The 16,450-nt window shown below is 40.1% G+C and overlaps 1 protein-coding gene and 1 long non-coding RNA gene across 2 annotated transcripts; both read left to right on the top strand.

Moving 5' to 3' along the window:
* Positions 1-975: 975 nt before the first annotated feature.
* Positions 976-5,185, top strand: LOC149083060 (uncharacterized). The gene is made up of 2 exons (XR_016193216.1): positions 976-1,200; positions 4,850-5,185. It is a non-coding gene; the product is annotated as an uncharacterized LOC149083060 (long non-coding RNA).
* A 5,619-nt stretch (positions 5,186-10,804) lies between these two features.
* Positions 10,805-15,507, top strand: LOC149083061 (uncharacterized). The gene is made up of 2 exons (XM_089236914.1): positions 10,805-10,908; positions 14,538-15,507. The coding sequence occupies exon 2, from the start codon at positions 14,547-14,549 to the stop codon at positions 15,114-15,116; it is 570 nt and encodes a 189-aa protein (XP_089093040.1). The 5' UTR covers positions 10,805-10,908; positions 14,538-14,546; the 3' UTR covers positions 15,117-15,507.
* Positions 15,508-16,450: the final 943 nt, after the last annotated feature.

Genomic DNA, 16,450 nt, shown 5'->3' on the forward strand with positions numbered 1-16,450 from the left:
GGGAACAGAGTTGGTGTGCGGTAAAGCAGTAGTTACTCATTGGACTCATTACTCAATGGTACATCAATGTTACTCATTTTGATTGGCAGGAAAATTTAGCTCTCGCTCAACACACTTTTATGTTAGCGCATGCATCCATGAAAATATTCGTTAGCAGAGGCATTGGTTGATTGATGGCTGCAAAACAACGAAAACAATCTTCGTTAACCAAAAAATTCGTAAACCGAGGTATCAGTGTATTAGATAAATTATACACTCCACTTTCCACATCCATGCCTTTTTTTTGTTTCGAAAAAAAATCATCAGTGATTTCAATTACAATGACGACAGTAATAATTCAAGGACGAGTTCGTTCCTGGAATTCCTAAACAACAACAACAAATTGCGTTGCGGTTACATAGACCATCAAAACATTTTTCCTTCTGGAACTAAGATGGTAAATAACATCGCACGTTTTATAACAAAAGCTATCGAATACCTTTAATGGAAAGAAATATTCATCTAAGAACGCTCTAGAGAAGAACAGAAAAAAAACACGTAAAAACAGACAAATGAAAATACACAACACGCACGGGATTACGACCTTGATACAACACGAGACACCGAGCCTTGACCAGAGGCTATTCATCAAGGAAAAAAAATAATAATAAGGGTGCAATAATCTCTCTCTGCAAAATGAATAACTGCAAAAAGCCGCTTATTTTGTTTCGTGACGATTATTATTATACATATTAAATTGAAAGCTTCGTTCTCGTTCGAAAGCGGCCATTAATGAGCTGAACGGATTGATGCTGTGCCGCATCATGCATATGGCCAGTCATAAAAAAAGTTGTTTACAAAAAAACAACATAACACAAAGACGGTCGTTTTGTTTATTTTTTTGCGTAGGCCTACACATGCACATACCGGTTCGTCTTCTAGTCATTTATCTGTCTGAAGGTCTGAGTATTTAAACCAGGTGTATGTTTATTTCTCACGGACACAAACAAAATTCATCGCACTCGGAACAACAACTCGTAATCTCTCTAGCGCGTTGGTCATATATTGGATATTTATTTCCTTTCTAATAATGATTCAGTCACTCTGCAGATTCGTCACCAGGGCTAAAAAATCCTGCTCCAAGGAAATATCTGTTTGGTTATTGAGCATTGCCGTGTTCGGGATTGTTTTCGTGCTTTTGAAGGCTTAATATAATATGCGGTAAGACACTCTTTTTTATGTTGTAATCAATCTGACAATAATTACTAACTCACGATTTTAAGACGTCCAAACAATGAATTTTTGAATTTTAATATTTGAAAAATTCTTAAGAAAAATCTGTGACAACCACAGATACCATCCAGCTTTATATGTATACTGCCACTCCTCTTTTACGGACGAATTTTTTTGTCGCGTCGATGACCGCAAAAGAGAGGTTTTACTGTAAAGTTAAACACTAAAATTTAAAACAACAATCGTAAAAACCACCTGCAATCAGGGCCGTAACTAGGATTTTTGCCGCCGGTGGCAAACGTTATTTTTCCGTCCCTATTACTGATGGTGGAAGACAGGATGATTGTGACATGTTCTCCTATATCTATCCTAATAAGCTGTTTTTTGTGTATAACCCTATAACTTCTTTATTATAATCTTTATTAACTTCTTTTAAAATAGTATACAGCAGTGTATCCTCACACACACACACACACATACACACACAACCTATGGTTCTCGGACCAGAGTAGGCCAGCGACCATGACATAGGTGATCTGCAGGCACAATTGATAAATAAATTCTAACTCAATGAAAATTAATTCGATTGTTGTAATTGATATTAGTCATATCCATATGAGTTCAAATAAAAATTGTACCTTCACATACTTTGGTTCACCATACCTCGTTAAAATAAATGCGGGAAGAGTTGCGAACCTAAATACGGGATATCACTAATAATTGTAGCCAAGAAATGTAATTTACAAGTTTACTAATTACTGTGCTATATGGTTGTCAATGCTGATAACTACTGGATGAAGGATGGGAAATAAAGGGCTGTTACAATCATAGTGAACAAAAATGCATCTGACGGAAAAAAAGGAGTCGATGACCATAGTTCATTCAGAAAAAAAGGAACTGAAATCTTAAATACGGTGAAATAAGGGGACTTTGCCAATCGTCATCAAAAACGTTATCATAAGTCAGTAAAATCCGCAACTGTAGAAAAATTTAGTAATTTGTAGTTAAAATCGCTGAAAAAATACCAGAAAAACGTATAACTTGACATATATAAGACGAATATAATTATGTATGTTTATTCACGATTCTATAGTAAACATTACGAATTCAGATAAGCATCGTTGAAAAAATGGTACAAATGTATGAAAAAATACTGAACAAAGAATGCCCCGCAATACGGGAAAAGTCCGTCGAATTGTTTCCATACATTTTACTGGTCCTAGGGTTCAAAAAGGTTGAGAGACGCTGGTATACAGCACAAACTTTTACCTCCAATTAGAAAATTTGCTATATCAGTGCTTGGTATACTTCCTTAGAGAACGTACATACAGTAATTCCTTCTTTAATCATCCTCAAAGGGTACTTCCAGACGGTTAGGAATAATGTTCCCAATAATCTTCTCTCAAATGGCACTCCACTCCTTAGTACATTGTGATTTGTTGATCTGAGAGTGTTAACTCGTACCAGTATTCTGTTATGAGTGAAAGAAGATTCGCTAAAAATTTTGTAATTTGAGAGCAAATAAATAATCGACTCACACCGGCAGGAAACATACGAGAGAAACGCTTATTCAATACAGTATTTTGAACACGGCGATTCAAGCAATACTGAAGGACTGCGTTTTGTACAATGCGAATAGTTATGTAGCTAGCTAGCAAAAGGTCTTTCGTGCTTAAAAAAAATACTGTTAACTGCACTTTGCTGATTCATTGTATACGAGTACAGTAAAACCTCTCTTTTGTGGACACCGACGGGACCACATTTTCAAGAAACGAGAAGTGAACCCACATTAACGAAACCATTATTTAGATCTTTCTATTCGTTAGAAAAATTTCTAAAATTTCAAATGAAGACAAAATATAGCCTACCTATTACTTAGAGGTATTAATGAATACTAATGAATGCTCTATGAGTAAGCATTGGATTTATATAAAACTACAATAATTCATTATTTTTGAAGTATATTATAAAATGTGAAACATGTTCGTCATCAATTTATAGTTATTACCAAAATTTGATTAAGTCGAAAAATTGAGCATTGAGAATGTTTAATATGATTATTATTAGATTTGTTTTTACTCTATGTAATTGTTATTTCGCCATGCTTATAAGAAATTAAGAAAACATGGCGTCATATATACAATTATTTTCGTATTAAAAGATTCGCATGATTTTGATATTATTTACAAAAGAAAAAAATGCAGTGAATTTAAAACAAAAGTAAAACAATATACAGTAGTTATAATTGAATAATTTTTGGTGTTTTCATTTAAAAAGTTAATAACTAACGTTAATGCTTTCCGCCGATAATTACCATTAACATCAATTATTATTATAACTAATATATTAGCAGTCTTTTGCACAAATTTTGCCGGAAAGAAACGATAAGTCAATGCTCACTCAATTACATTGTGACCGGTTCTTGTTTCCTTCAACGTGGATATGGAAATAAGAGAAGTAGTGACAGATATCCTTCAGCAAAATACAATTAGATACTTTTCCTCTCTGGATATTTTTTCCCCCCTCACGCAATATCATTTTCTCCCACAAGGTTTTAGATGTGTGCAAATTAGTTTTATACATTAAGCAGAGGCGGATTGAAGTCGGTTGAGGCCCTTGGCAAAAAAAACAACAACAAAATTCTGGTCCCATAAATTATCAAAAAAGAGTAAAATTTGGGTTTTTCGGGGACCTTCAGAAGCCGGGGCCTCGGGTGCGCGCCCGATGTGCCAACAGTTAAATCCGCCTCTGACATTAAAGTGGAAAATTATGGAAAAGCAAGATGTAAGTTCATTAACAGTTTAAAAAAAAATTACAATAATTCTCCAGACTTGGTACAATTGTCACCATTTATAACGGTGATTATCTTACTAATGTAATTAACAAATTCAGACTCAGGAAGCAAATTGCTCTTTTCTCAAATACAAATATTGTACGTATTAATTGTTGTTTTATTTACAAAACTCGGACATGAAAATTACATGAATATCTATGCGGCCAATGTGGGAAAAAACAATTAGTTCACCATAGATATACAGAGTATGATTTTTGGAGTATTATTCTTTTTTTTTTGGGGAGGAGGGCCTCATTTTCTGCTGCGGTAGACTCCCTAGGTTAGTATATTTGGTGAGCCCCACCCCCAAGTCAACATTATTTGCGGTGCTCCTCATGATAAATAGTTCAAAAGGAAGACAAAAATAATAATGAGTTTAATTCCGGCCCAAAGGTAAAAAGCCCTGTCACCCTACTACATGTGGGGACTAGTAGTAGTAGTAGTATATCGAAGCTCCAATTTCTTGTTGCGATAAACTCTTTTAGCAAAAACCAAAATAATGATTTCTATGTGGGGGACTGTGACCTTGTGGTTAACACATGAAGCTCCGGCTGGAGAACTCATTGTGGAAGTCCATTTGGAATAAACTTTAATCCATGTTTTACGATCTAATCATCAATTGTTTACATGAAAATGCTTTAAGACAAAACGATCAATGATTATATTTATTTTATGAGGTGCAGGTTTATGATAATTTAAAAAAAAATATCGTAAAATCTACAAAATGAATGAAAATGTTTAGTGATTTATTTATCAAGTGAATCAATACCGATAAACTTATTTTGATGTATTGTATTATCATAGGAGCATGGAGACTTCAGGAACTCGTATGGATATACGAGGCCACAAGATTACGAAGTTTGATTAGATGTTCTTCTCGGCCCATTCTAATGGAATGAGGATTTCGAAAGAATTGATCGATTTTCTCCGATGACAGAGCATCTGCACCACTTTTTCGAATCCCTGATACTAGGAAGCATCTCATTTCGTTGACGAGTTCGAAAAAAAAAGGCACATCTGTGATATCAAGATCAGTCTGACCTTTTATTCTCCTTCAAAAGTACAGTTGATCTGTATTACGAGACATGATGCCATGAAAAGTATATTTATTTCAGTGAAATAAAAATGATCAAAACTGAACTATATAAAAGCAATTTTTTTCAGTTCATTTAGTTTATTTCATGTTACGTGCATTGCAGAAAAATGAAAAATAGTTGAAAATGGCAATCACGAATAATTTAAATCCTACATTTTAATCCAAATACAGTTTTTTCTAGAAATTATTGTAGTCTCAGCGGTGTTGGTCAACCTCTCTGCTATCGCGAAATCCTTGGATCAATATCCCTTGGAATCAGCATCAATATCCCTTGGAATCAACGTCAATATCCTTGAGATTTCAAACATAATTTGCTATTTCTGTCCATTGCTACAGGGTGAGCAATGACACAGTACAAAAATTTATGTAAAATCAAACGATTAACGTATTAGCGGTGATTTGCAGTAAAAATGCTTTTATTCCCCCAATAAATAATCGAAATTTTGCTGACATGTATTGCAGTACAGTTTTTATTGGATATTTCATACCTGAAGGTAAGCAAGTAATTAACCCCCCCCCCCTTCCCAATCCATACTCGCAAAAGAAATAAAATAAAGTACCGTTAAGATGTGCCACCCTCGACTACTACTTAACTGCCCTTAATTTCGTAATTCCTCTCCAGAATTTCTATTGAATCGGTACACGCCGAAATGTGTGTTCCGAGTCTCAGGGCCGTCATTTCAACTTTTTCCAGGGGGGGGGGGAGGGGGAGGCAAAGCACATGTACTCAATGTATGTGCTTTGCATAAAAATGTATAAATAACATTTTTATAGTGTATTTTCAAAAACCAGGGGTGGGGCAACGGCCCCGTGACCCCCCAAATGACGGGCCTGTTCCGAGTGTATGTGTAGCCCTAAAGCCCTAATAGTCTCAAGGACCTAAAGCAGGGGGTGCACAGCCACTGGCCAAATGCGTTTCCATCTGACCACAAAAAGTATTTCCTTAGAAGAGTATCATCAGTAAAAAGCTGACCATATTTCTTCATAAAAATGCGGGAAAAAAGGATCGTTTTTGATGCATCGCCCCAATTTTATTGCAATAAAAATTGTGAAAGATACCTAATGTTGACAATTATAGCTATAAGAGCAATCAAAGATAAGTCAAATTGCCAAGTATCTCTAAAATTGCGGTGAAGTGAGCATGTTAATGTGGATATGAATTCGTCGCTCTCCAGAATAGTTAGAGAACCGCTTCATGATATGGCACCCATTAATGAGCCAGCTAACCGCAGCACCCTCTAACAGTGACTGGCGGTGTTTCAAGGAGCAGCGGCGCACACACTTCAAGAACCACAACCCTAACATATCTATGTTGACAGAGCCATGCTTGTTTCGCGTTCTTTTTGGTACCGCCATCTGTTTCCCATATTTGAAGTAAAGGTTGTCAATCCTTGAATTTTCATCTTATGTAAGCGTAGTGGTGAAAATCTGTCTACGGGATCTGCCGGCTCTCTCTTCCACAAACGGTGCTAATATTGAAGTACGATTAGGGTTCAGTACGACGGAGCCGTAACTAAATTTTCGTCGTAATGGGTGAGCTTGATTCCCCCCCCCCCCTCCGTCAATTTAAAATAAAAACCAAAAAAAAAAAGATTTTTAGCCGTTTTTACCTCTAAATTTTGCCACTTGGGCTAATGCCCCTCCTCCTGTTGTTTCGGCTCTGATGGTTGATAAGGGTTCATTCAAGTATTACGTCAGCATCGATGGGGAAGGGGGTTTCCCGATTTGCTAACTTTTGATGACGGGGGTGGGGGGGGGGTTGGATGATGCTTACGTCATCAACTACACTTTATGAAGATATGAAATATTCTTAATGATATCTTATTCGGTGCGCCAAAAACGAAAAACCTTTCGATAGTTATTCGGCACCTGATTGTTCCGTGGGTAACTTGAGTGATGTAGAACCGCACTGGGGGGCCGCTTAAGTGCTCTAAAACTGTGCCACATGCCACTGAAGGGATCTCTAAATTTGCCACGGATCGTTTAAGTGTTCTGGAACTGTGTCGCGGGTTACTTAAGTGTTCTTTGAATGTGGAAGTGATCTTTGAGGATAATTTTAATGATCTGAAAATGTGCCACGGGGCACTAAAATGCTCTAAAATTGTGCCACGGGTCATTTAAGCGATTTGTAAATGTGCCGCTTAGTTCATTTTTACTAAATTAGGTTTAGGGAGGGGGGGGGGGGCAAGCCACATCAGATAACCTTCAGGTCCACATTTGGTCTGCGGGTCAAAGGTTTATCATATATGGCTTAAAGGTTGGGTCGTAATGAATTTCTTAAAGAGAAATTTTGAGTTCTTACCCTTCAAATAGTATTGGAATTAACAGAAATCGATTATAATAACATATAAAGGTATTTTCTTTCGAAATTTTAATATTTTTTTAATATAAACTAAACGCCCATATGTCAATCAGTTGATTTTGTATCAGTTTTTTAATTGTGTCTTGGACTTTTGACCAACCCTGTATCTCTCTCGTGGAACACCCTAGTTCAGTGTTTCTCAGTCGCTGGGCCGCGGCCAGTACCGGTCCCCGACATCAGTAAAACCGAGCCGTGAGTGGTTCACCGTTAAATTTTTACCCATTTATTTCCCTCATTAGTCGTATGCATGGCCGGGCCTTCCACTCCCAAAACAGAAGTCAACCGGGCCGTGGACTTCCAAAGGTTGAGAAACATTGCAGTAGTTGATATCTCGCAGGAAGCTCTATTCCACAGAACACCGGTTGAGAAACACTGGTGCTTGACGGGGGGTGGGGGGGGGGTGGGGGGGAAGAGCCTTAACGTGTATATAGTGAAACCCCTCTTTTACGGACACCGGAGCGATGTAAAGATTCGTTTGTAAGAGTATCACCGTAGGATAACATGGAGGAGTCTTAATAAAGTGTTAAAACTAAAATGTAATCATCATTTGGTTATAAAAAATTAATGGAGTGGGGGAGTTAATAAACTGGGGAGTTAACTGTTAGTTAATCTTACCGGGAGTTAATAAAACATAATTATTATTTGATCTTAAAGCAAGGGGTGGCCATTAATAGGGGTTTCTCGAAACAGTGAAAGTATTCTACGGTATACTGTTTGAAAATTTTGTTAATAACAAAACCAAAAGCAAAATTTTAATACATCAAAGGAAGAGACTTTCTGGATATCAATGGTCCCGAGGTTCAACTTCGAAAGAAAAATTCTTTGTCTCCACCGGGAATCGAGCCGAGGTCCTCCAGCACTTCCTCGTGCCCTTTCTGAAAATTTTTTATAATTTGAAAATGAAGGAGTGTTTTTTATTTTTTATGAAATGAATTTCCAATTTTCATTTAATTCCAGAAAAAAATCGTTGATAACTTTTACACTGCCATCTAGTGATAATTATATAAAACGTCTTAGTGTAATATCTAGTCGTGAGATGGCAGCATGTCGCAGAGTTTGTTTCAAACAAATTTTTCAGTTTTATAGTTTGTTATTGCATTGACAGATGGCAGCAGATCATAAGTATATCTAACCGCGTATATATTAACAGCGGGAATAGAGGAAAAACGAAAGTAAAATCTTTTTTCAATATTAATATTGTAAAAATGTAATATATTATAGTTATGGTATATTACATTTTTTAATTTACTAATTTTTAATTATTAATTTTTTCAATATCTAACGTATGGTACTAAACAAGGCCGTCCTTATCAGACTCGGAGCAAGGTACTAAAATAATACGGCCAGAGGCGGCCTAATAGTTTCGGGGTCTCTTATCCCCGATTTTATACGTCTATTCTCTGGGAGAGGAATCAACATCGAAAAATTCTCACATTTCTACAGAATATGCAGAAATGCTGGAAAATATCTACAAAAAATGTAATTTTGCCCTTAAAAGGGCCCTTTTAGAACTAATACAGTAAAACCCCCTCTTAATGGACCCCCCTAAGATGCGGTCACCCCTTTTTTACGGCCAAATAATAATTTCCCCTTGTATAATGAAAGTATGCATTTCAAATCCCTGATTAACGGTCACTCCTCTTTCACGGGCGAATTTTTTTGTCCCGTCGATGACCGCAAAAGAGAGGTTATAATGTAAAGTTAAACACTCGAATTTAAGACAACAATCGGAAAAACCACCTGCAATCAGGGCCGTAAGTAGGATTTTTGCCGCCCGGGGCAAACATTATTTCCCCGTCCCCACAACTTTAAAATTCGATAATTTCGTAATTTCTTACGGTGCTGCCTGCAATTACGTGAGAAAATAAAACGATAGGGGGGGGGAAGCCACTCAAAAAACCCTTCGCAAAATGTAAATTTCGCCAAGTGGAAGTCTGGGATATTTGAGAAAAAACAGGAAACAATAGATCACACATAGTCTAGTTATATTACTCGCACAAACAAGTTTGATTGTTTTTCCTTTTCGCATGGGTGATATTCACCGGCATGATTTAAACCAGCGGTTCTCAACCGGTACTACGCGGAGCCCCAAGGGCTCCGTGCGCACCTCCCATGGGCTCCGTGGGGAAATAAAATGAATCAGTAAATTTGACTGATAAATAGTATAGTCGCAATTTTTGGATGAGAGATCGACACGGATTGGTTAAATTCCGGTTTTAACCAATATACGTTGATCCTTATCCAAAAATTGTGACCACTGTTTAAACCATGTCGGTGAATACGGCCCTTCCCTCTCCTGTGTATGCTCAAGTCCCGTATATACAGGACGACCAGCAACTTTCAGCCCATCCAATGTTTTCTTCATGTCGACGCCTCGGATATCGCATTTGTTTCTCGTTTTTTTTTCGGTTATTAAGCATTGCCGTGTTCGGGATTGTTGTCACTCACTTGATCATTCATATGGTCATTAATTTCCCCATACAGTCACTTACACTTACTCATAATACAATCACTCATAATTCGAGGTCATTCATACGGTCACGCACTCACTCGTTTCTTGCTCATTTTAACACTCATATGGTCATTCATTCACCCATACGGTTCACTTCCACTCACTTACTCACTTGGTCACTCATGTGGTTATTCACCTCCTTATATGGTCACTCACGCGGCCACTCAACCAATCACTTGGCCACTCACAGAATCAGTCACGTACGTGGTCATTCACTCTTTCAGCCATATGGTCAGGGCAGGCGAAATAACCAGGACGAAATTTTCGAGGGCGAAATGTACCGGGGACGAAACGTCGTAGCCAAAATTTTCGGATCCCGTTGTCATCAGAGGGCAGCACTTGAAGCTATACGTACAGGCTTCTTTTTTTATTAAGATGGCTTCGAAGAGAAAATGCTTCTGGGAAAAAGGGAGATTTATTACATAAAATTTGGCAATAAAATTCTGGAACAAATTGTATGTGAAGATGCATTACTCTTGCGTCATCTTGGTTGAAAAAAATTTGAACGAAGTGAATTTTTCACAAAAAAAAGAAAATTTGTAGGAAAAAAAGATGCCAAAACATGTTGAAAACTCCACAAAATGAATCCCCGGGTCTGAAACAGGCTAGAACCACGAGAGGGCGTTGTTGGCCCAGGTTGAGAACCCCACCGTGAAAAAAAAAAAGTGTGTCCCGGTAAATGTAGGTCGTATGGTTATCAAACTACTTGCAGACGAGTCTTCACGAACCGCTAGCCGTTGTAAAGGCTGTTTATTGTTGCGAAATACCTGGCATTTCCCGCCTTTCGTTAGTCATTCCATCGGTCACCATCGTGGAGGCGGTACTGACGCGTTGTTGACGGATATCATTTTCCTCTTGAGTATAAACAAGTTTTTAAATAAATATAAACAAAGGTGAGAATTTGTTTATTAAAATTGACTGATATATTTATTTAATGCTCCTCTTAGCCGTATATCCTGCGGTAATTTAAGGTCCGACCCGCTCGCTCATCAGGTTTCGAATCCGGTTTGCAATCGTTGATGACGATGACTTAATGTACATTGGAACAAATTCAAAGGTGCTCGTAGTTTATTTATTGAATGTGAACTCTCTGTCTAATTTGTATTTTATTAGACTGCGATCACGATCGCACCTCCCCGGCCAATACCGAAAGAACCGTAGATTCAACCCCCGCTCGACTATTTTGTGATCCTAATTTATGCATAGTTCTGAAGTACGACCACACCTTAGCGACCTCCAGTGAATCCGTGGACCACCGTTTCAAAACCGCTAGAGTAAAATATCGAAAGGTTTATGACCATGCGGGCCACTTCATTAGTTTGAAGAAATGGTCGTGGGGCCACTTTAGTGATCTAGGAAAGGGTCGCGAACATAGGCCATCACAAATAGTGGGGCTGAAGCCCGCGATAATTACCACAAATTTTTGTTTTTCGTGCTGTAAATCCACCATAGAAGGCCCCTTAAAAAGTCTGGCTTGGGGGGGGGGGGGGTTCTTCTATATGATGTAAGGGTCATGTCCGCGTTCCACTTGAGTCATGTTGAAGATTGCCGTGGGCCTCTTGAGTGATCTGAACTGTGCCACGTGTCGCTAAAGTGGAAACCTGCCACACGTCGGTGATCTGTAAATTTGTGCGGGTCACTTCAGTGATCTGCAAATGTGTCTCGGGGCCCCTTATTTGGAACTGTGTAGAATGTGACTTCGGTGATCCGTAAATGCGTCACTAAGTTGATTTTTTTTACAATACTAGGGTTGATGTCGCGGGCCACATCAAATGAGGCCGGCTTTTGGCCCGCTGACTATAGGCTGGACATGTATGAAGTAGACTATGAAATTGCTTCCCAACTTTTTTGACGTTACGAACCGCTGGTGAAGATCGATGCACTGCAGCCCCAACCCCCACGTAGTGTACATTATTTTCGAAAAATCCGCCCCACTCCCGTGGACATGTATGTCCCCACATCCTGCAGCAGGTCCTTTACGCTTGGATCTTTGGCAAGCCTTTAGGATAGACTTTCATGAGCATCTCTACCAAAAACAAAAAAAAATTTCTCAAAATCATCACGGTTCGCAGGGTTGAGAGCGTGGAGAGGCCATGCCTATGGGGCCCCACATCCTGCACCAGGGCACGTAAGTACCCATACCCCCCTCCCCCCCATCATCACTGGTTCTGTCAGCCGCACCCTTGTGATTCTCCACCTGGCCACGTGAGCCCTTAGTTGAGAATCAAAGAATCTTACAAAGACATTGTAAGAGCTTATCGATATTAAATTTTGTATAATAGAAATTTTCAAATCAGTGTATAACTTTTTTTTTTAAATGTGTTTATATTCATGTACTGTATTTTATATGCATAATGAAGCACCTGACATCACCCAGCTCCCTCATCCTGCAGAAATTGACAATGGTCGATAGAGCCTGGGCGGTGCACGGTATGAAATGAAAATGTGATTCTTCCACAGGGCCCGTAAGCCGTGTTCTCTGGCTTATTCCCTGGACAGATTTTTCACAGGTTCTTTTAAAGTGAATTTATTATGTGAGAAAAATTATGAATCGTGCCCCCCCCCCCCCCCCCGGGATAAAGCCCTGTGGGAGTCTCACCCTTGTGGGAACATGTCCACCCTGAAAAAAATCCGAAATATATATATATTTTTTTAATTAACAGTTCCTAAGACTGAGTAAATCACAATTCACATCACACATTGTGTCGTTCATACAATGGCGGTGAATGAAAATGATCCCTCGGACCCGTTACAAAGTATTCCCGGACCCCCCCCCCCCCCGGTTTTTCCAATTCGGCTTCCACTACAGGGACCCTCGGATGTCTCTTATTACCACTATTTCTGTGAATTATAAAGTAGCTATAGAAGGGCCGTGTTAAGAGCATCATGGACACCCGGACAAAGTGATGTTTTTGTCAGACCCTCCTCCCACCTGACTAGTGTTGCCTGCCTACGAATTTATATGCTTACTCTTAGAGATTTGCCCCCCCCCCCCCCATGTATTACATGTATAGTGTTCTTTGAGGAGGGGGGAAGCGTGTCTTTAATGCAAAAAGGAAGCAATTTTCGGGACCCTGAAAATTGTGGGCACTGAGCACGTGCTCCGTTTGCCCATGCTCTGAATCTTCGACTGTCGTAAGAGACCCTGAATTAGGGGGTAGGGGAAACTTGTCTTTTTCTATTCCACAGACCCTTTGTGCCAGTAACATGAAGTCCAAGGACTATGTGCCGATTAAATAATAGCCACAGACTCTTTCATAAAATAATATTCACTGTATACCAATTAAAAATGAGTTAACCGTTTTCTCATACTTGTTCAAGGATCACCCCCCCCCCCATAAAAAACCTCCAAAGGGCCCCCACAAGCATAGGCGGCGGTGCAAGGAGAGGGGTGGAGTGGCTACGGCCCCTTCCATTCCCCAAAAAATCTGTATCACTAGCATAGGCGGGAGGGTTGAGGTAGAAAATCCTCCTCCGTTCGAAAAGCCTGTATCTGCTTATTGCCATGAGGGCCAGCGGCGTTAGCCATCTTCGACCAATGTGTGCAGGGCCGTAGCTAGCCATTCCTGTGCCCTGTGCAAGAATTTGAATTTAGGCCCCCCTTGCAAGTGGGCCCTGTGCGGGTGCAACTGCCTAGTTACGGCTCTGAATATGTGGCCAGACGGATGGAATATCGCGAAGAAAGACGGCTTTTTTGACCTCGGGTGGGTTCCGTAAGGTCCTGATGATTTTCTTCGACTAGCCTTATAATACGAAGGTTTTTACTGGCTGATGCGAAGATATATTTAGGAAAGAAAGAAAATTCAACTGTTTCCCTGCGGGGAATCGAACGTCTTTTTTGGGTGAACGCACTAGACTACAGAGTCAACGAATATCAATCTTTCCTTTGAGCTCGTGTGCACTGAATGGGACCGTAGTCCAAAGCTCACAATTGCCGACAATGCCACTAGATGGCGACTTATCGGAGGATGATATAACTCTCCGCTATCAATACTAAGGTTTTTAACAGCTGGCCATGTACGGTCCCGTTCAGTGCACACGAACTCCAAGGAAAGATCGAGATTTTCGTTGCCACTGTAGTCTAAGGCGTTTACCCAGAAAGTGAAAGGATGTGGGTTCGATTCCCCGCAGGGGCAATTGAATTTTCTCGCTTTCCTAAACATCTTCGCATCAGCCATCTGTTAAAAACCTTAGTATGGATAGCGGAGAGTGACATCATACCTGCCATTTCACATGATTGCTATAGAGAATTTTAACCAGATTTGATTTTCACGATTCCCCACCCCTTCTGAACCTGAGGGCCGTGCCTGGGTGGGCCCATGCTTTCCAACATTTAACAATAATTGCCGATGGTGGAGCGGCCACACTGTTTGCCCATGAGCAACCATGGTACGTATTGGGCCAGGCTGGGGCTCAGCTTTAGAGAATGGGGCAGGTTCACGTGAATTACCTGAATGAGTTTTTCATTGAACCTCGACGTTTTGTTTATCGAATTCGCTAATTGTTTTCATGACATTCGCAGGAGCGAGCCATGAACGAATACCAGCATAGATCGGAGCCGGACCGCTCGACGTCGGACTTCTACTGCACCATATGCCACAGCCATATGAACAGCAAGCAGATCTGGGACCTTCACGTCGCGGGCAAGCGCCATCTGAAGAACATGAAGAAGGCACCGGGTGAAACCCCGTCCAGGGTGAAGAACATGAAGGTGCGCAGCCGCCCCGAGATCCAGTCGTTGCTCGACAGGTACCCCGGCCCGCTGCTGGGCCTGTCGTTCATGACAGAGCGCCGCAGCTCCGACCGCGACGCCGAGAACATATACACGTGCTACCTGTGCCAGGGGTCGCTGACGAAGATCAACGTGATAGAGCACCTCGAGAGCTACAAGCACAAGATGCTCTTCCTAAAGCAGAAGAGTCCCGAGCAGTACAAGATGATCGACAACATGAAGCACCTCAGCAAGAGCTCCATCTGCGGGCTGCTCGAGGACCAGGCCAAGCAGTGGGAGGAGAAGAACGGACGCGAGACCATGTCCGTCGAGCTGCGCAAGCCCGCGGGATACGCGCCACCACCGGCCAAGCGCGTCTATCGCGAGTGAATAATGAATCCATACTCACTTCTTGTGCGGCGCATGACAAAAGGGTGCGTCCGAACCAATTTCTTCATCATTAGCTATTCTTTTGTTTTATATATGTAATGCTTTTTTTCCCCCATTTTCAATTAGATTGGGATATTTTTTTTTTATTCGTGACACTTCGTTAAGGTTTGGCAAAGCCTTTAGTTTGTTTTGTTTGATGCTAATCGTTTGTTCCAAGTCCGGTGATTTGCTTTTGAAGCTGTATCAATGTTTATTTTCAACTGCTCTCTGGGAGCATCTTCTCTCTCTAGTATACTATCTTCTCTCACAATTAATCTTGATGCTTGTATTCATGCACTTCGTTTCAGTTACCTTGATTTACTGTTTGTGTTTAAAATAAACCTGTTTGAAGGAGTGGCTCAGCATGACCTTGTGCTAATACAAGTATGAAATTGTGTTGGATGACTCCAAAAAGTGTTATGCAGTTAATTGGCCTTATATATACATAGGCGTGCAATCGCGAGCCAAATGCTGCCCGTCAAGGGGTTCCATCCGGCCCGCGGAAAGTGTTCCGGTGGAAAAAGTATGTAGTAGCTTTCCATATTTCCATCATAGAAATGCGGAAATCAGGATTCGTATGGGACATCTCTCGCTAATTGTTGCCAAAAAAGATTGTCGAAGGTAATAATATCGTCATTAGTAGTTTTTCAGCAATTTCAGAGATAGTTGCGTACTGCAAATACCTTCGACAATTCTTTTTAGCTATAATTAGCAACTTTTTACAGCTTTTTTTGGCAATAATTAGCGAGAGACGTCCCTTATGGATCCCGAGTTCCCGCATTTCAATGAAGGAAATAAAGATAAAGGGGGGGGGGGGCGCTACTGCAAGCACAAAATTTGTGAGATTAACGTTTTTATATGACCGAAATTAACTATGACATTCATAATAATTACTATAATATAATTTATAACAAAAAAATTATCTCAATCTTTGATTTCAATAACGAATGGAAAAGAATCCAAGCATCGTTCAAACAATGCAGGAAAACCAGGCAATTCTAATAAGCTGGATGGCCAAAATTACGTGAATGTCACCGCGTGATGGTCATCAACACATCAGTTTCTGGCTCGCGAGCAGCGTAAATACTGCGTGGCTTGCCCGTGGACTAAACAGGTTTTGCACCCGCTGCCGTATTTCAGATTCTGGAAACCCGGGCTGTCTTCAATTGGTTAAAAACCCGAATTTCAAGTAACCCGAATTTCAACTTGAAATTCGGGTTTTTAACCAATCGGAGACGAGTGAACTGAATTTCCCTCAGTCACTCCAGAATCACATTAAACATTTTTATTTTTAT

The sequence above is a fragment of the Pholcus phalangioides genome, unplaced genomic scaffold (genome assembly GCF_987345545.1).
Source record: "Pholcus phalangioides strain wild (caught in Gottingen) unplaced genomic scaffold, Ppha-v1.0 ptg000009l_1, whole genome shotgun sequence".
In the NCBI taxonomy this organism is placed as follows: domain Eukaryota; kingdom Metazoa; phylum Arthropoda; class Arachnida; order Araneae; family Pholcidae; genus Pholcus; species Pholcus phalangioides.

Bases quoted from the DNA above. Each gene is read 5' to 3' on its own strand.
- LOC149083061 (XM_089236914.1), top strand. From the start codon at position 14,547: ATGAACGAATACCAGCATAGATCGGAGCCGGACCGCTCGACGTCGGAC.